Genomic DNA, 20408 nt, shown 5'->3' on the forward strand with positions numbered 1-20408 from the left:
GACTTGATCATTGAGCGCTATCGAACAAAATGAAATTCAATGGTGAAAAAAGTAAGGTTCTACATTTAGGCAAGGGGGGGGGGGGGGGGGGGGGGGGGGGGCCGTTGCGGGGGGGGGGGGGGTTTTGGGGGGGGGGGGGGGTTTTTTTGGAGGGGGTGGGTGTGTTAAACAAATATTAGGCAAGAAAAGAGAGGGGGGGGGGGGGGGGGGGCAGGGGGGGGGGGGGGGGGGGGGGGGGGGGGGGGGGGGGGGGGGGGGGGAGTCAAGCTATTCTCCAAAGCACCTGAAGGCAAGACAAGAAGCAATGGATGGAAACTAATCAAGGAGAGAAGCAACTTAGAACTAAGGATGAATTTCCTGACAGTTAGAACAATTAATCAGTGGAACAATTTGCCTCCAGAAGTTGTGAAAGCTCCAACACTGGAAGTTTTTAAAAAGATGTTGGATAACCATTTGTCTGAAGTGGTGTAGGGTTTCCTGCGTAGGAAGGGGTTGGACTAGAAGACCTCCAAGGTCCCTTCCAACTCTGTTATTCTATTCTATTCTTTACATTGTCCCTGGCAAATACTGGTTTAAGATTTTTTCTGAAAGGCTGACAAACTAGTGCAGCTTGTAATTTACTGATGTGGACTGTACAACATGCCAAGGCATGCCTTGTCTATCCATAGTTAACTAAATAAACCTTAATCAGTTGGGTTCTCACTACATGCTAAGTAATTCTGGCCAAGGGCTGCATTATTTCTCCCCCCCCCCCAATGTCCTTTAGATCCCTGAAATCACAGATTTTGAGTAAAACTGAATTTTTCCATTTGTTTTCTAGTTGCATATTCATGCTATTTACTATGTTATATCCCATTATATCCCCTCAACTAAAGTTTGTGGCTTACAGTATTGTATAAATCTAAAATGGCCACTCTTGGAACTTTGGCTAGATGTGATTTACTTACTCAAAACAAACCCAGGTTATAAAAGCTGGGTTGAAAACCCATTAACATACTTAATTACTTAAGTGTTTTGTATAAATGCACTTTTATGTTAGGACTACAGGTCTAGGTTGCAAATATAACCCAGCTGTTAGATGCAAGCTGTGAACTAGAATTTTGTGTATCTCTTTATAGCAGGGATCCCCAACCTTTCGACGCCGCGGCCCGGTTCCGGCGTCAGCTGGCGCCAGCGTCCGGTTCCGGCGTCAGCTGGCGCCGCCATCTTTTTTGAAAAATCACTTCCGGTGACGTCACGAAGTGATTTTTCGTCAAATAAATGGCGGCATAGCGCTTCGGTGAGCTTTTCGGGTAGAAATGGCTTTCACCCGGAAAAGCTCACCACTGATGGCGCCACCATCTTTTTGACAAAAATTGCTTTTTTCCAAAAAGATGGCGGCGCCCAGCAACCAGCGGCCCGGTAAGGCTTGTTCCAGCGGCACCGGTCCGCGGGACCGGCGGTTGGGGACCCCTGCTTTATAGTACCACTATTTAGTAGCTTTACAGTTCAGGAACCCCATTTTGCACACAGATCTAGATTTAATATCTAGGTTCACACATTGCGCTAGATTATATTATAATTTACCTGCTTTGATTGCTGTGCACGTGAGACCCTAAATACAATAATGTTTAAAATATAGTTTATGGCATATTTTGTTGTATAAAACTGATTAATTCTAGTTTTGAACAAACCATAGTTAAGCATGGCTTTGCGCTTAGTGTGAATCCAATCTCTGAGTGCTTCTATGATACACTGTACTGTAAAGAATCAACAAGCACACACTAACTTATGTCTATCATGTTGATTGATCAGAGATGGAAACTGACTTGTAGCCATGTATGTTTTATAAGCCACAGCATCTGGTTCAAACTCTAGTTTCTGCAAAGCAAATTGACTGTACTGGTCACTTGTGAGATTCATATAACATACAGGTAGTCCTCAACTTACGGCCACAATTAAGCCCCAAATTTTCTATTTCTAAATGAGATATTTATTACATGAATTTTGCCCCATTTCACAATCTTTCTTGTCACCATTGTTAAATGAATCACTACAGTTGTTAAGTTAGTGGCACAGTTGTTAAATGAATCTGGCTTCCCCACTGACTTTAAGTTACAGGGAACCAAGCCTTTGCTTGTCATCTAGTGGTCCTCCTGAGTTTTGCAATCCAGATCTGGTAGTCATAAGGTAAACATAATCATTTGCTATGGGAGCCAAGATGGTGCTACATACAAAAGCTCTTCCACAATTCGCAGCGATGTGGCATTGCGGATAACTGTAATGGAGGTTTGTGGAAGCTCAAATCAAAAATATACTTTGCTGTAAAAACCCATGTCTTTTCCTGTTTCTAATTCTGGACATGATACCAGTCATTTAAATTTGTCTGCCGTTTGATACTTAGATGCTGCTGCCTGCTCACATAACAAGGAGACATCTATGTCCAGGGATTCTCAAGCCAGCAAATGTAGCTCTGACCAACAGCCTCGCTGTTCCTGTGGCTTTTCCAGATTCCTCTTTTCCCAAATCCATTTGTCTCCCTTCCAAGAGACCCAATTCCAGCATCTCCCTCTACAATTTTAAGTCATGTGTTCTCTCAGAAAAGGGGACAGAAGATGTACTGTGGTTTGCTGGTCTACAGTGGCCCAGGTGGATCTTCAAAAACAATATTTAATAGAGCTATACCAGTGATGGCTAACCTTTTCGGCACCGAGTGCTGAAAGCGCATGTGGGTGCGTGCATGAACCCCCAAAATGCAATGCACACATCCTCGTGTATGCACCCTGTCCCTGTACATGCACACTAATCCCTGTGCATGCACAACACCCCATGCATGCACCCACATGCATCCCGCCCTCCACATGCACGTGTGTCCTCTGCATGCACCCCCGTGCATGTGTGGCAGAGACCTGAAGACCAGCTGGCCGGTAGGAGGCGTGTGCATGTACGGCAGAGCTGAGCTGAGGTGATGGCTCACGTGCCCACAAAGAGGACTCTGCGTGTCACCTGTGGCACGCATGTCATAGGTTTGCCACCACGGAGCTATACTTTTCTCTGAAGAGCTCTTCTATAGATCTGAGCTGCTCAATTGACTTCCAGCCAGGGAAAGGAATCCAGAGTATTTCCTGTTCTCTCTAAACACATTTAAAATCTGTTTTGATCCTGTGTCTTTTTACAGATTCAATCCTTCAATGGCACAAAAAAGAGGAAATCCAGAGTAAAACTCAAGCATTTTGGCTAGTAGCATCTCCCATTCCCCCGCCCTCCCCCATGAGTTATTCATGTCATTGTCTTCTGAGATTAACGCCCAATTTTACACATCTTTTAATGTTTACATTTTTAAAAGAGTGAATTTATTATTAATTCACATTCATAGAGACAACTCACATCACGTTTTGTGACATTGATTGGATTCACACATTATCTTATGTTGCTTAATGATAGTTTATGGAATGAACCACAATTAGCTGGGTTCATATAAAATGCTAGGACATAAATTGAACAAGCTTCATTGACTTATGTTTTAAATTACATTTCAGCTTTTTACATTTTGTAGATACAGCCAATAGGGTTGGCTTATGTTCAGGGGTGAGATTCAATTTTTTAACAACCAGTTTTGTGGGCGTGGCTTAGGTGGTGGGAGAGGCAGTTTCTGTAAGCAACACCAGAATGTTTCCTTCCTGCCTTCCTTACAGGATTAGGCCAGTAATTTCTTCTAACAACCGGTTCTCCGAACTGCTTAGAATGTTAACCGGTTCTAGAGAATAGGTGCGAACCTGTAGAACTCCCACCCCTGCTTATGCTACAGTGTCTTATGCAAACCAAGGCAACTGGTTTAAGTGAATAAGCCATACTGTGGTTAAATTCACCAAAGAAATACATGTTGGGCAAAGATCGCTATTATGGCTTAGTGCACTGCGCAAAGTCAGTCAACTGTTTCATGGATAAATGACTCATTTTAGGAGAGGAAGTATTAGCATTGCACAAAGTTAATCTCTTATTGTATTAATATTTATTAAAGATCTTTAATGGCACTAGTTACTAAGAAGTTCTCTTGTCACTCACTCACTCATTCACACTTGCTAAGCCACCTACAAGCACTTTCCAAAATGTAGACATCACGAACCACTCAAAAGCTGACTTATAAATGATAATAGCACACTACTCTCTGTGCTTCACCACACCCTCCAAACAACAGATATATGATTATGTCCCAGGCCTGCTTCATGCAATCTCTTCTGCAGAATTCTTGCAAATCATGTTGATTCCTATAACCAACACCGAGACAAAATACACTACCATTCTTTTTTTTTTTAAAACAAGTTTTATTAATTTTTAAAACACACAAATTATCATTATTCATTACATGTTTAAACCTTTTTTCATTGTCAATTTAACAAGTCAGATAAATTATAATTCTGTTTTAAACCATTTCCATACAACATACCAAAACCTCTTATTCAATTTCTCTTTACTTCTCTTTACTCTTATTCAATATCATTATTATTATTTCATCTGTTTCTTTCTGACTTAGTTACCATTATTCTCATTCTATATTTCTACAAGTATTAACTAATTCTCCCCCCCAAAAAGACATATACACACAACACACAAAACATAAAAAAAATCTTTTTGGAAAGTAACTTGGACCCAGGTGTCTCTCTCTTCATGGACTTCAATTATATTCATGCTCATCTTACATATCATTACTTATTTTATTTACCATTCTAAGCCTTCTATATTAACTTCCCCACATATTTCACACTTCTTACTTCTATCTTAATTAATCATCTTAGTTTGAATCATTATATTTGTATCTTTTGTCCATTTTTTATCATCCCTTTGTCTCATTCCTTATAAAAAAAAGAAAATAAGTTTCTCCTGAAATCATTAATCAGAGTATGATGCCTTTCTATCTCCCCCCTAAAACAAATTAATCTTTAAAATAATATCTAATACCCAATCCGATTTTGCTTGGTACATTCTATCTAACTAATACATCCAAAATAATTAAGTACATAATTAGACAATAAATCCAAATATTAAAAAAAGATACTATAATAAAAATTTTATAATAACATCAATACCATAATCTTATTAAACCCTTTAATTAAAACAGTATTCTAAACCTCCCCTATTATTAAATTTTAAAGCCAATCATTTTTAAACATTTAAACATTTTAATCTCTTATCAACTCTTAAACCATTACAATACTACCATCTCATCTTATGTACCTTGCAAAATCTTTTTTTTTTTAAAATTATACTTTATCCATTATCCATAAAAAATTTCTTTTTTCCATTTAATTTCAAAACATTGTAGCTTTTCTCCACCTTTTCCCTTTCTTTCTTCTCCCAACAAACCTTTCTACCCCCCCTTCTTCTAGCCTCTGCCTTACCAGCTTCCCTTCTCTGTCGTATTCCTTTTCCCTTTTGTTTACTATCATCATATTGGTTTTGCACCTTATTTTTCCCTTTCTTAAATGTTTTTTTAGATCTTAAGACCTTAAGTCCTTTAGTTTTCTTCTTTTCTCTTCTTTTCTTTTCTTTCTCTCTTCCTTCTTTCTGGATTAAATTCTGAGATTCATTAAAAATGGCTCCTTCCTTTCTTTCTTGTTCCTCTGCTGTCTTCATCTGTTGTAATGTTTGTTGATAATTAATAAGTGCCATTTCTAAGAAAAGGAAAGCTTCTTCCACACCATCTTTACCATTTTTTTTTGCTTGTTCATATTCTTTTCTTAGTTCCTCAACAGAAAGAGCCATTATAAATCTTTTCTTTTCTTTTCCCCTTCTTTCTTCTTACAACAACCAGAATATTCAAAAGAAAATAAAAAAAATAAAACAGTCCCAAAGTTATCAGTCAGTCCAAACCAAGGCAGAGTTCTCACTTTCTCCTTCTGGGGTAATATGAATCAAAAAGAAAGAAAGTCCAAATCTGTTTAAAATCTTATTGCAATATCTTCTAGTCTTCAAATCCTTAAGGCATCTGCTCCAACAAAGTCTTAGCATACAAATATTTTCTTTTAATCCTCTCTCTTCCCACTCATCGCTTAAAACCAATTTTCACCTAAAAAAAATAGGTTTCTTAATATCCAGTTATTTATTCCGTAGGAAAAGAGGGAAAGCTATCCTTTCAGCACCTTCAAACAGCCGCTTTTTTCCTCTTCTGGCAGGTATTATTCAGAAAGTCATACTTTTCAGGAATTTTATTAAATATGTCTTAGAGTCCTAGGAGCCAAGAAAAACTTTCTCCTCTCAATCACTTTCTCCACTTCCTCCTGCGCATTCTTACCCGGCTGCCAGCTTCTTTGTGGCGGCCATTACAGACCGTCCTGGGAAAAGGGAGTTCTGCCGGCCAGGGAGGGAGTCTGCAACACCCCCAAACCCTTCTCCGGATCCCCCCTACCTTCAGCTGCCCCTGCAGGGCAGCCTAGCTCCGTACCCGTCTGGGTCGGAGCCCCAAAAACGGCTAGCGCGGCAGGGATCGCGCAGCTTCGCAAATCCCTGCCGCTCGCGAAGCCGACAAACCGGAAGTCCCAAAATACACTATCATTCTTTTTCACTTCTGCTTTGGTTCAGAAATGTTCTTTCTCCCAAATGATCAAAATATCCTTTAACCAGCAGTTTTATCAAGTGAAGTCTTCCCTTTGCTTAGACACAGCATCCTTTTTGCCATAGTGATGAATTATATCTCTTGGTAATTTCTAGCTTTGTTCATATAATACTTACCCATAGTCAACCAAACCATGTTTTATTCAACCACATTGTCTAGAATAGATTCATTGGATACATGGATCCATTAACTAATAGGGGCTGGATTTGCACTGCAAACTAAATTAAAATGTGTTTGGCTATTGTGTGGCTTAGTATGTTGTAAACATAGTGAAAGTTTAATGGTTTAATGGTCAGTCATAGCCAACAGTGGTTTATTCTACAAATCACACATAAGCTAATCAAGACTTAACAGTTGTGTCGTATGGTCATTATGTTGCTATTATCTTTCCTCCTTCCATCTTTTCTTCCTTGGAAATTACTATTTTAAAAAAATCTGTGAATGAGGCAGAGGGATTGCACAATTAAATCTTCCTTTGGAAACCCCCATTGTGGTCAAAATCCATTAAGAAATGTGGTGTTTCCAGATGGTGACTCCTGCGCTTAGCATCTTTCCTTTTAATAAAGATACACAGATCATATTAATTATGCTCAATTACTTGTGTAACTGCCTAGCTTCCAACTCCTCTCTGCCTTTCAGTGCTGTGCTAAACAAGCAAATTGTGTTTCATTCACTCAACACACATAATCATAGAACAAAACCTGGCTGCAATTGAGCACACAGATATTTTTAAAAAGCATACAAAAAGGCTGCTTTCAGCTTGGAGATAGCTTAGTGCTGGTTTCTTCTCAGTAGGGTAGCAAAATCTTATAAATCCAAATAGGAAAGGGTTAAATTGCCTCTGAATCGTCTCCCAATACCCCTCCAATTCTTGGTAAAAAGGGGCTGAGATGATGTCAAAAGGTTTGGTTCCAATTGCCAGTCTCGTGGCCTCTTCCACTTCAGCGCTCACTTCTATGATGAATCCCTCACATCCTGCTTTGGATTGTTTGTTGCCAAGCCAAGAACATTGGTTGTACACATTGCAGAATAGCCTATCCATGCCAATGACCTGGGCTTCTGATGGTCTCTAATGTCAGCTTGCCAGAGCATGGTGCATATGCAGGGGAGATAGGAAACTGAATTTGGTTTTCAGAGGGGACTTCTAAGCAGTTCCGGATAACCCAGATCTTTGCTACTTTCTTCCTTGCTCACTGGGCAAGACTTCTGCAGGAAACCACTAGCCCAAAATGATCAAGATTCTTCCTACCCTTATGTCTGCTTCTTAGAGAAAATCATAAAACAGCATGAATGCATCCCTCCCGGTTTCTATTATTAACAACTATTTGGGAAAATAGATTAGGTTGAAATGCCCACTGATCACCTAGCTGAAGCACACTGGTCAGCCTAGGTTTGCTATTTAATTCGTTAACCAAACCTTCCTTAGTCAATTGAACTTCACTTCCTGAATCTATATCCTCCAGGATTTCTACTCCTTAGTAATTAGGCTTGGAAATTCTGCAAGTCTATAATGTTTGCATGATCAAGTAGCTGGAGAAAGGAGTAAAATATTGGAAAACGAACTGAAGCCTTTCGTTTCAAGTCAAGGAGAAGAAAATCAGGAAGGGACTGATATATACCTGTCTGTGGTAACATCTCTGTAGTGACGGTCGGGGGAGAGATGGTGGGTCACCATCAAGAAAGGTAGCCTTGGTATTTAATCTTGAGCCAGTAGTCCAACCCATGCTCAACCTAATGATAGATCACTCCTTCAGTATTCAGTCGCTGTTGAATGTCATGTTAGACTATACAGTAATAATAGTCCCTGTTAGGGATATACACCCTAGCAGAACGTGCAACGGCAGTCTAGCAGACAGGCAGATATGTGAGATAAAAACGTTGTAGTAGCTTACACTCAGTAAGACAGATACACTGTGCAAGTTAAATAGTTTTTATTCCAGCAAGAGTTATAGCATAGTCAAATGGTCCATATGTCATACACTAAGTTCAGTCAGTCCGGGGGTTAATCAGTTTGCAAAGTCCAGTGTTGAAAAAGAGTTCATTAAACTTACAATCAATCAGTCCAGTGATATATCTCTTTTGCAGTCAGAGATATGAAGAAAAATCAAACCCCTTTTCTTCTCTCAGCAAACACGCAGTTATCACCATCAATTCATCATTTGTCAGCAATCCAGTATAAGCCAGGGAAAACAGTGAGCTCTCTTGCTCCCTCTTATGGTGATTTTACAACCGCACCCAAAAACTTGGTTTACAGTTTAAAGTGATACATACACTTAAACTCACTAACATAGTTTATATATTATTTTTTATCCAAATTAAGTTAGGTAAACAATGTTATCCCTAACAGTCCCATGACCCATGATTTAGTAAGTGGTACGGTGACCTAGAGGTGGAGCCCTTGCTCCACAATCAGTTTGGTCTTAGGTAGAGGCAGATGCTTCTCTCTCTGGGAACCATGAAAATATATCTGCTGAATATAACTCCACACTGGTGACAAGAAGGGCATCCAGCCAATAAACACTCAGCTCCATTCAGTTGCCCAGATTCCACCTCGCAAGGGATTATAGGGTCATTAAAAGGAGATGATGATGATCCATGATTTAGTAGTGGATAACAAGGCCACACTGATGCGTCTTATTGAGACCCAGCTGGGCATGGAGAGGTGGACTGCGCTCACAGATTTCCCCATTTGGGTTTGCTGTATGGCATTAGCCACAACCCCAGGGGCTTCTGACCTTTCAGAAGGCCCTAAAGATCCAGTGCTTCCTGAGCATTGGGCTACATCAGTGGTGTCAAACTCAAAGCCTGCAGGCTGGATCCGGCCTGCGATGTAGTTGGATCCAGCCTGCGGGGCTGTCCTAGTCTACCCAATGCAAAGAAGATCGGCCCAGCGTAGCTTCGGCCCGGCTACCCTGTGCGAAGAGGAAACATGCCAACAGTTTGGGGAGTGGCATCAAGCTGGCCACACCTACCCAGTTGACCACACCCATCCCAGTCGGCCTTGCCTGCCCTGCCCCCCTGAGGTCAACCACAGCCCTGATGTGGCCCTCAGTGAAATTGAGTTTGACACCCCTGGGCTACACAATAAGATGAGCCAATACAGGCTGTATAACTTCAAATAAGATATGTGTTCCTACCAACTGACCTACAGGAAAAATACTTGGAAGGAGAGGGAAGAACTTTGGTGGTATTTTAAGGGATGGTATATCCATTTTAAGCCTGAAATAAAAGAATAAAACAGGGGATGAGTAAGGCATAAGCTACTCAGTTGAATGCTTCCTTTCCTCTCCCCGGAGCTATTACTGCTAATTTCCTGAAGAAAGAGTTCTTCTATACAGGACCATGTAATTAAAATAAATACCATTTATATGACCTGTAAGCTATTTATAAAAGCCAGTACTCCTAAAAAGTAGAATATCTGTATCAAAATTTGAAATCAATCAATGAGTAACATTTACAGATATAAACAATGAGCCTTTTTAAAACTAGCATAGTTTGGATCCAGCAGAGATCTAATGTTTCTCTGTTTGAGAAGCTTGTGATCTGCAACAGCATTCTGACTTTTTCTTTTCTCTCTCTCTCTCTCTTAAAAGTAATCAAAGCTGTCCCATAGCCTTCTTGGAATTGTAACATTTTGGAAGAGGCTCCCATTTTAGCCTACAAGGTTATGATGTGCTGCAATAACATGGGACAGCAGCCATTAAAACAAGCCACATCTGGCAACTCTCTCTGTAACCCAGAGCAAAGAAAGCTATGTCCCAATTCTGTGGTATTGCAAAGAGCCCTTTATTCTCCTCGGAGTTATTTCCATCTATAAGCCTCCACATAAATGCACTTTTGGCAGCTCGTCTGAGCTTTCTCAATTGGCAGTCTGATTATTCGCTTGCGTTCTATTTTTTCCCTCAAAATTATTCTGAGTCACATCCTTATACAGACAGTTGAGATTCTAAATGGTACGACTCATGCACTAGTCCCACGGGGCAAGGAAAATCACATTTCTAGGGTTTGAAATCATGGGGAAAAGAACTTTGATTCCTCTCCTTAAATTATCTTTCCAAGTGGTCACAAGCACAAAAAGTCAGATTTGCTAGATTTCTATAGAATACAGGGAGTCCTTGATTTATGACCATAATTGAGCCCAACATTTCTGTTGCTAAACAAGATAGTTGTTAAGTGAATTTTGCCCGTTTATTACCTTTCTTGCCAGTGTTGTAAAGTGAATCACCACAGTTAAGTGAATCTGGCTTCCGCATTGACTGTTTATAAGAAGGTCGCAAAAGGTGATCACGTGACCTTAGGACACTGCAACCGTCATAAATATGAGTCAGTTGCCAAGCATTTGAATTTTGATCACATGGGGATGCTGCAACAGTCATAAGTGTGAAAAATGATTGCAAGCCACTTTTTTCAGTGCTGCTGTAACTTTGAACGGTCACTAAATGAATTGTTATAAGTCAAGGACCACCTATACGGTAAGTCTTGTTCACTACAAAGTACAGGTCCGGGCCAAAATAGATACACTAAGAGGATTCTAGGTAAGACTCACTGAGATCCTGAGTTGAGGCCACATGAAAAGAATGTAGGTATTTGTCTAAAATGCTTTGTCAGGTCCTGTACTGAGCAAGGAGTTTGATGTAGCAGCTAAGACGCCAGGCTAAAGGCTGTGAGTTCTAATCTCCCACCTCAGGCATGAAAGCCAGCTGGGGGACTTTGGGCCAGCCCAACCAAAGAACCTCATAAGATTGTTGCTGTGGAGAAAATAGGAGGAAGAAGGAGTATTAGGTATGTTCACCATCTTGAATTACTTTTAAAAATAATGCAAAAAAAATTAAAAATCTAAAATTAAAAAATTAAAAATGACTGAGACCCCTTCCATTATGATGAATTCTCAGATCGCCTTTTTCCCAGGCTATTATCTTACGTTTCATATACACAGTATGAGATGTCCCAGCTGGTCCCATCTTAGTAACCTCCCTCCATCCTGCATCCTCCTTTAAGACAGTTTGTGAGAATGGTAATGCAGAGAGATCCTGAAGTATAGTACAAGCCCCCACAGTATGAGAATATATTCTAGGTCGCCAGCCTCCTGGGACCATGGAGAGCTATTGGGGGATAGCTCCTATTATCCCCATCCAGCATCACCATTATCCAGGCACAGTTATGGGATGATTGAAAGGAAGAAATTTTTTTATAGTGTGAGGTGGTCCAGGGTGTTTGCTCTGAATTGGAAAAGATGCTTATATAAAACCAGGGAGATGTAATTATCGGATTTGTTTCCAGTTTGTTTGTTTTTCTCATGGAATTTTTCTGCTGTGCCTTAAATCAGTGATCCCCAACCTTTTTTACGCCGCGCCCGGTACTGGCATCAGCTGGGCACCGCCATCTTTTTGATGGCTTTCTACCCGGAAAAGCTCACCGAAGCACTGGCGCCGCCATCTTTTTGATGAAAACGTGCTTCCGGTGAGCTTTCTACCCGGAAAAGCTCAGCGAAGCACTTTTTCATCAAAAAGATGGCGGCGCCCAGCAAGCCAGCGGCCCGGTAGGACTTGTTCCAGCGGATTGTTTGTTTTCTCGGACGTTTGCTGTGCTTTAAATGCCTGCATAGCAAGTCTTTTCCCCACCACCTAGGCATGCATCAGTGGTTTCAAAAAGTTTTATCACGGGTTCGGTGGGTGGCTTGGTGGGTGCGCTTTGCACGTGTGTATACACTTTGCGCGCGCCAAACACACACTTCGCACAGGTATAGAGGCGTTTTGAGTCACCTCCTGCAATCCTGCACTCTCCCTGATGCTTCAGCAGCTGCAAAAGCAGCTGCGCTTCAAAAGCAGGACATACAGGTTAGTATGGGAGCCCGGGCAGGTGGGCCCAACATCCGGTTCAGTCTCCACTGCTCATTGCCGCTATGGGCTTGGCAGAACCACGCCAAACCGGTAGGATACCACCACCGGCATGCATGTATAGAAAAGTATCACCTGTTCAATATTTGCTTGTCAGAAAAATGCCAGAACAGATTACATCAAGGGCCTATTAAACCAGAATCTTATTCTACACTGGTAATTTCTGTCTCCCAGAAAATATTTGAAGGTAAGCTGATTCTGATATATTATGTAAAGCTACCAGAATCACTAATCAGCAAAAAAGCTACTTTCCATAAATTGAAAATCATCCGAATTAGGGCTGCTGTATTCTTTTTTAACTGGTTCAAACATGACATTAAGTCATGCTTTTTAAAATTTACATGCAATATGTATCTGGCCAACTGTGATTTATTCAACAAATATATTTAAGCAAACTATGACTTAGGGTATTATGCAAATAGTCTTTTGTTTACTCCTCCCATCTATAAACTACATTTGATGTCTGCAGGTTATGGTACACTTACTCAGATCTTTATGTCATACATAGGTTTCATACATCCAAAGCTGTAGTGAAGTTTGTCTGGCTTTGGTTTAGCACATTATTTTAATCCGACTATTATTGTTTGTAGAAATAATTTATCGATGTATTGTGTGAACCAATCTAATTGTGATATATGGTACAGTAGTTTATAAAATAAACTTCAATAAGCTATATTTTACGTGACCTCTTTTATAGATGCTTAAATCACATATTTTGTGTTTTTCTGTCTCACAAACATCTTGCAGGCATTGTGTAAATACAAAATGTGAAACAGGGACAAAAAGAGGCCAAGAGGAGCTGTAGCTTTTTTTCTACAGTACTACTACTTTGTTTAATAAGGCTCAGACCCCGTCTAGGGTTTTTCAGATGTCAGTTATTTTTTAAACTGTAAGGAATAAAATGCTGCTAGCAGAGCAAGTTATCTGAAATGGTACAGGGTTTCCTGCTTAAGCAGGGGGTTGGTCTAGAAGATCTCCAAGGTCCCTCTCAACTTTTCTATTTTATTTTAGTCTTGTCTCTAATCTCATTTCTAGTCTCCAATCAGAGTTGACCAGAAATTCATGGCCTACTGTTTCGTGGCCTATCTTATTGTATCCCAAAAGGCAAGTCTGAATCCAAACTTCCTGGCGTGCATATAGAGCCATCGCATTCTGTATACAAACAATGCACTTATTTACTCAATTGTCTCCGGGCATATTCAACACTTCCTTGCCTCCAATCAGGCAGCTGATTGCACAAGAGAGTAAGTGATCAGTTTTCATCCTTAATACAAATTTCCAGATTTATTCCAGTCCTGAATTCCAATTTTCCCCTTTGTACTGTTGGAAGAAATATCCTTCTCGTTCAATTCCAAGTGGGGGAAAAAACACTGGACACATGGAGGTTGCCTGGAAAGATGGTTTAATGGTGGACAAAACCACATGCCTTGGAGCCCCTGAGCAGAAAAAAAAGGGGAGATGCTGAGTCCCTTGGTTTTATATCCTCTGTTGGGCCCCACCTTAGTATTTCCTGTTCCTGTGTAAGAAATGTATCCCATTGGCTGTCAGACTTCCAGGGGTGGGGGTCTTAGCTAACTTTGTAAACTTTGTCTGGACCACATGGCTTCACCTGAGTGTTGGCTCATGCAATCTGCCCAGGCCATGTGGTAAGATGGGCAGAGGCCTTTGTTATGTAGAATACTCTGGCCTAGGCCCATTAACAAAGGTGGGGGTGAGCTTCTGCTTCTGAGGTGAGTTTCTGCTTCTGAGTTTCTATTTCTCTTTTTAGGGGAAATATTCTGCCTTTTTAATATTTCCTAGGATATTTCATTTTTCTAGGAGAGGGGTGGTTTTTAACTTCCTACAGTACGTTATACCTTCTTTCTTATCTCACTTTTTATCCTTGCATTTCCCTATTATTATTTTATATATTCTCCCTAGGAACGAATATATACTTTTCTGCATGTTATTTGATATTTTCCCCATCACCTTGAACAAGCTTCTCGGCTTATCCCGTATCATTTTTCCCCCAGACTATACACTCTTCAATAAACGTAGCTGTTTATTATTACTTGTGACTCTAAAAAAAAAGCGCATTTTAAAATGCATTTCACTCACACGTCTTGGATTGACATTAATACTGTATAGAGTTACAGCCAAGGATGGATTATATCGTTTTAAAGGAGTTTCTCTGCATTCCAGATCCTTCGTTGGCTGCTCCACTAATCCAGCCGCTTCCTTTGTACAAGCGCATGTATAACGAAATCTAGCAAACCATCACTGCACATCCTAGCGCTCCTTTATAAAACGAAGGCATTTATTTCTAAATGCTGCGCAATTGCGCACGTCATGTGAAATCTGACGTTATCTTCGCGCATGCACTTTTTTTTTTTAAAAAAAGCAGAAAAACAAAATCCCTCTCCTCACCCGTCTGCTTTGTTCCGAACCCTACGGGGATAAAGAGTAAAAAAAACCACCACCAAACCCACCTTTATGCAAACTCAGCACCGAGGGAGGAGGGGAAAGGGATCGGGGCGGTCCCTAACTTCCCGGAAGGCGCAGGCGCGTCGGCTCCGAGCTTTTTTGGGCACGCGCAGGAAGCCATGTGTCCCGTTTGCAAAGCTTCCCGAACTTGGCGGAGGTGTTTTTGCTGAAAGCCTTTGCTGCTGAGAGACTCCCCCGAGGGGGTGGTGGTGGTGGTGGAGGAATCCTTGAACAAGTAAGGGGCTCTGGGGGTAGAGGAGAGCAGAAAGGAGCGGGACCCTCGTGATGCTGGCTCAGAATGGCACCCAAAGTGTGATACATTTAATAAGCGGGGTGGCATGTCGAGGCAAGTTTACTATGAAAAATTCAGCTTTAGCTAGAGGAGGGGAACCGGGTACCTGTGCGTAAGGGAGGAAAATGCAATGGAAAAAAAATAATAGTAGTAGAAAATGCAATGGGAAAAAATAGTAGTAGTAATAATAATAGTAATATAATAGTAGTAATATATAATAATTAATAATAGTAATAATAGTAGTAGTAGTAATAATAATGCGGGGTCTTAGTCTATGGAGATTCTCAATCATCCAGGTAGGTCATGGTTGTCCCAAAGGTGCTTCCCGCCCCCCCACAGAGGTTGATGAGAAGCAAAAGATCTTCAAAGAAAAACTAGAAAATCCAAGTTGCCTCTTGGGGAAAAAAAACACCTTTGAGACAAGTGGGATCTTTGTAAAAATTAGTGGTCGGGATTGATAGTCCAACACACGAATGAATATTAGCGGGAGAAAGCAGGACAATCTCAGGACGAATTACCATTTGATTCTCCTGCTTTCTATAAGTTGGGTGGAAGAAGCCAGGGGGAGGGCAGGGGTTTACTACCTTGGATCATTATGACTCTTTGAAAATAAGATTTGTGTACTCTGTGTGATCTCTAGTCTCCCATTCATATCTTGTTTTTTCTCTGAGACCTTAAGGTAACAGATACAGATAATAATGTTCTATGAGGTAAATGGCAGGCTGTGATTAAGTCTTGTCAGCTGGTGAGCTTATCAATGAAGTGGGAATTTGAATCAAGACATTTAAATCTTCCATCCAAATCTGACACGCCCATCAAGGTGTTTCTACAGGTAGTCCTTGATTTATGACCACAATTGAGCCCAAACTTTCCATTGCTAAGCAAGACAGTTCTTAAGTGAGTTCTGCCCCATTTTATGAACTTTCTTGCTACAGTTGTTAAGTGAACCACAGCATTTGTTAGTAAAGTGGTTGTTAAGTGAATCTGACTTCCCCATTGACTGCTTGTAAGAAGGTTGTAAAAGATGATCACATGACCCTGGGGTACTGCAATCTATAAATACATGCCAGTTGCCAAATGTCCAAATGTTGAACGTATGACCATGGGATTGCTGCAGTGGTCATAAGTAAGAAAAACGGTAAGACAAGTAAGAAATAAGTAAGAAAAAATATGTCACTGTTTTAAGTGAGGTAACTTTGGCTATTAAATGGTTGTAAGTTGCGGACTACCTGTAGAGTCTTCTCAATTTCTACCATATGTCCCTCAAAGATCATAGAACGTCTTGGTTTTCTTTTTCTGGAGGTTACATGTGCCAAAAAATTCTACCCATTTCCTTCTAGATCTATTGGTTAATAAATTATCAAGAGTGAAACATGGGTAGCTAAGTGCTGCTTCTTTGCAACTTGTCATTAGAGTAAGGGAGAGGGATGTGGACTACCAATGGGTTAATTTGGAGAAACAAAACTAAAATCTTCCACTGAAGATTTTATTTGGATACTCAAGCTGGATGTTGACAGATCCCATTACTTCATGTGGCAGAGACAATACTGAAGGATTATGACTCCTTGAAAACACAGGGTGTGAAAAGATAATTTAGGTTTGTAGCTTTACACTGTTGGCTGTGTTTCACATCACACTAAACAACTATTTATGTAGCATAGGGGCTGGATTCATGTAATCCATTATGCCAAAATTAAATGTAATTTATTAAACTGATATGCTGTCCAACTCAGAATGATTCTGGGCAGCTTTCAGTTGTTATAATTTAGGATATTGTTAGGAGCAATCTACTGTATTCATATGATGAGAAAACTACATAGACTAACTTTTCTCTTTTTTTTTCTAGGTCTTGTTAATCAGGAGACAAAAGGTGATTCAAAAGCTAATGTTGGGAAGAAAAAGGGAATCCTGCTCTACCTCCATTTAGCATCATGACCCGGCATAGTAAATATTTGTTTGAATTATTCCAGTCTAATTGGAATTCTAAATGAGTAATGAATTATTGAATTATTCCAGTCTAATTGGAATTCTAAATGTTTGCTTATCTCTGATTTCCCTTTTTTTTTCTCTTTTGCAGAACAGAAAAAATCTAGCAAGAAATCCAAACATAGCAAGGTAAGAAGAATCTTGAAAAAAAAGAAGTTTTTGTGGTAGAGACGATAGCAGAATTGATGGAAGAGCAGGGCAAGCCTTTGAATTTGATAGTGGAATGATTGCTGGTTATATTAGTGAAGCAGAATTGTTTCAAATGTAAGTCACAGGGTTTGGGTGGTGAGTCAAAATGTAAGCAATGTATCTCAGTATGCTTCCAGATCAAATTTTCATCATGCAAGTTGCCAATGATACATTACCTTCTATCCGTAACTCTGTTTTTCATATTAGAGTATCAATTCTGCTCTGAGTATAGCTTTCAGATGAGAAAACGTAAGATATTCTTTTAGCAAAGTGGGAAGGGTCAAAATTGTGTCAGCTGGAAAAGCAAGGATCTATTGTTCTCAGATGTGATGATTATATGTTGTAACTTTATGTCTGCAATCAAATCCAATGCAGTTTTGCTTCCTTTCATAGAAAAAGGAGTCAAAATCTCATAGGAAAAAAGATTCAGGAGTACCTCAACTGTCACGCTTCAAAGAACATGTCAAAAAGGAACTGGCCCTAAAGCAGAAAAGGGTAAGGTTAACCACGTGGAAGAACAGAGGCTCAAAGGTGGAGTTTTTAGATACCTGGATTAATTTTCTCTGCTTGGGCTATAATAGAGTTTGGGGTGGCATAGGATTGGTACCCAATACTGGATCTATGAGACCTGTGCAGCAGGATTGCTAGCACCCCCTTATCTTAAGATTATATCCATCTAACTAGGTGAAAGAAATGCAGGAGCGGCAACAAATGGCACGACAGAAGGAAATCAGCCGGTTCCGAAGCCTGGAAGGGTTGCAGAAGGATGCCTTGCACAGACAGCAATGCTTTGAGCAGAAGGTAACAGATTTAGGCTGGTAATGTTCTCCATGGCGCATCTATCCAGTCCAGTTGCAGAAAGTATGCTTTGTCTATGCAGCTTTTATAGACGTTTTGATTGTCCCCTCCTTCTGGCGGTTCTTTTAAGCAGCTCCAATATGTTGGTAGAGATATTCTGTACATTTCTGTAGTTGGTTAGACAAATGGTTATTTAAGTAGGAAAGAAGTACATGAAACTAACTATGGGAATTCCAGTTTTACTTCTGGATTGATTTTTGATCATTCATATGGGATTTCTCACAAAGCAGACTACCGCTGGTCTATTTGGAGACATGTCCAAATGTGCTCGATAGGATTCAATTCTTGGCATATATCAAAGGGATTATAGCCTCAAGTGAATGAATTGTGTTGCAACGTTCTTCTCATTCGTTTTTTACAAAAAGCCCAGGACCAATTATTTCTACAAAAAGGGGTAAAACAAATCAGTTACTGAGTTTAAATTTCCCTCTCTATCTGGCTATCCCCCACCCCCATCCCAAAAACAAAATTTCCCAAGGTACCTGAGAGCTGTGGGCTTGCTGTTTATTCAGTTACAACAGACATCATAGGAGGAGAACTATATTGGTCTAGAATGGCAAAAAATTACCCTGATAACATCTTTTCCAACTAACAACTTTGATTAAAAGGTATAAGCTTTTGTGAACTTTATCAGATGCATAAAGTGACTAGGCGTGCCTTTTAATCGGAGTTGTTTGAAAAAGTGTTACCAGTAGTTTGAAAAGTGTCACTTAAAAGTGTTAATTTTAAGTTAGAGCATGCCCTTACCCCATTTTAAGCCAGAGGGTGGACTTGGTTTAAAAATGACAATGAATTAATTTAGTAATGATTCTTAATCTCTCGGTGACATACAATACATATAATATGTTTAACAATTCATAACTAATGATATTTTAGAATATCATGACATTTTGAAATTGCTGGTTGATCTATTTGTTTCATGTTTCCTTTTGTACGTATTCGTCCACATTTTTCAAAGAATTTAATAAAAAAAGATATTTAAAAAGGGAAATAATGATGAATGGCCTGCTTGTCTGTAAACTTTGTCTAAGAGAACATCCTGGAGTTCCAGATCAATACAAATTTTCATTTAAAAAAGCGTATCAAGAAAACAGTAGATGGGAAAGCATGATATTTCAAGGAGAAATCGCAAAACTCACAGGGTGCAAAGCACAGGTATATTTTATGGGGGATGGTTAAATACATAGTTCTGTTTTCTAAATCACTTTGAAATTATGTTCTTGGAGAATGCTGCATTTTAAAAGGCTCTTATGGAAGATTTTATTCTGTTTATATACAACTTGAGTAAAAATGCCTCCCCCTAATAGGAAATGAATTCTGGTATAGCAGCAATCAAATAATAGCTATTTTGTAGGCAGCAGTATAAGTAGAAAAGCAGCTATGATGTATTATGTCACATTATGAAATTAAGGGTACTCTATTTTCCAGCAGTTGGAAAGCACGCATGCGTGAGTAGATAAATAGGTACCACTTCGGTGGGAAAGTCACAGTGTTCCATGCGCCTTGGCACATAGTCATGCCAGGCCACATGACCATGGAAGCATCTTTAGACAATGCTGGCTCCTTCGGCTAGGAAACAGAGTTGAGCACCACCCCCTAGAGTCGGACACGACTGGACAGTGGAAACTTTTACCTTTACCTTTTACCTATTTTCTAACTATGAGAACCTATTCTGTGCCATTTGTAATTCTATCCCCATGGCCATGTGCATAATCATCATCTTCCCACAGGAGATGGATCTGAAGCAATTGGCCAAACATGCCCTGTTGGAAAAAGACAGCTCTTGCAAGGCGTATTACAAAGAGTTCAGGAAGGTCAGTGAAGACGGAAGTGACTGAACACCAAGAAAAACAGAGCTGTACATGGGGAGGCTTTGGTTGGGTTGGGCTGGATCAGTGTTGGACACCACAGGCCTCTAGTTCTTTGCTCTCTCTAGGTAATTGAAGCAGCCGATGTGATCTTGGAAGTCCTTGATGCTCGGGATCCCCAAGGTTGCCGATGCCCCCAGGTTGAAGAGGCAGTGGTACAGGCTGGAACCAGCAAGAGATTGGTTTTGGTCTTGAATAAAATAGGTACGTAGCAAGATTAGGTTCTTTTTGTGGAAAGGAAGTGAAGCCGTTTGTGATTCAAT

At 40.2% G+C, this 20408-nt stretch overlaps 1 protein-coding gene across 4 annotated transcripts in view; it reads left to right on the top strand.

Annotated features, from left to right (window-relative positions):
• Nucleotides 1–20408, top strand: part of GNL3L (G protein nucleolar 3 like) — a 47006-nt gene that overhangs the window by 15210 nt on the left and 11388 nt on the right. Inside the window, exons 1-8 of one of the 4 annotated variants that reach the window (XM_087956779.1) lie at nucleotides 15058–15187; nucleotides 16585–16841; nucleotides 17091–17188; nucleotides 17322–17359; nucleotides 17813–17914; nucleotides 18104–18220; nucleotides 20008–20091; nucleotides 20214–20349. In XM_087956779.1, the coding sequence (XP_087812905.1) occupies nucleotides 17176–17188; nucleotides 17322–17359; nucleotides 17813–17914; nucleotides 18104–18220; nucleotides 20008–20091; nucleotides 20214–20349 (490 nt within the window). In that variant the 5' untranslated portion in view covers nucleotides 15058–15187; nucleotides 16585–16841; nucleotides 17091–17175. Of the gene's footprint in view, nucleotides 1–15057; nucleotides 15299–16584; nucleotides 16842–17090; nucleotides 17189–17321; nucleotides 17360–17812; nucleotides 17915–18103; nucleotides 18221–20007; nucleotides 20092–20213; nucleotides 20350–20408 lie in introns of those variants that run through there. The other 3 variants (XM_087956778.1, XM_026676275.2, XM_087956780.1) reach the window with 3 other exon arrangements.

This window comes from Notechis scutatus, chromosome 2, assembly GCF_049901735.1.
Source record: "Notechis scutatus isolate UNSWTSFEM ecotype Mainland chromosome 2, rNotScu1.2, whole genome shotgun sequence".
Classification (NCBI taxonomy): domain Eukaryota; kingdom Metazoa; phylum Chordata; class Lepidosauria; order Squamata; family Elapidae; genus Notechis; species Notechis scutatus.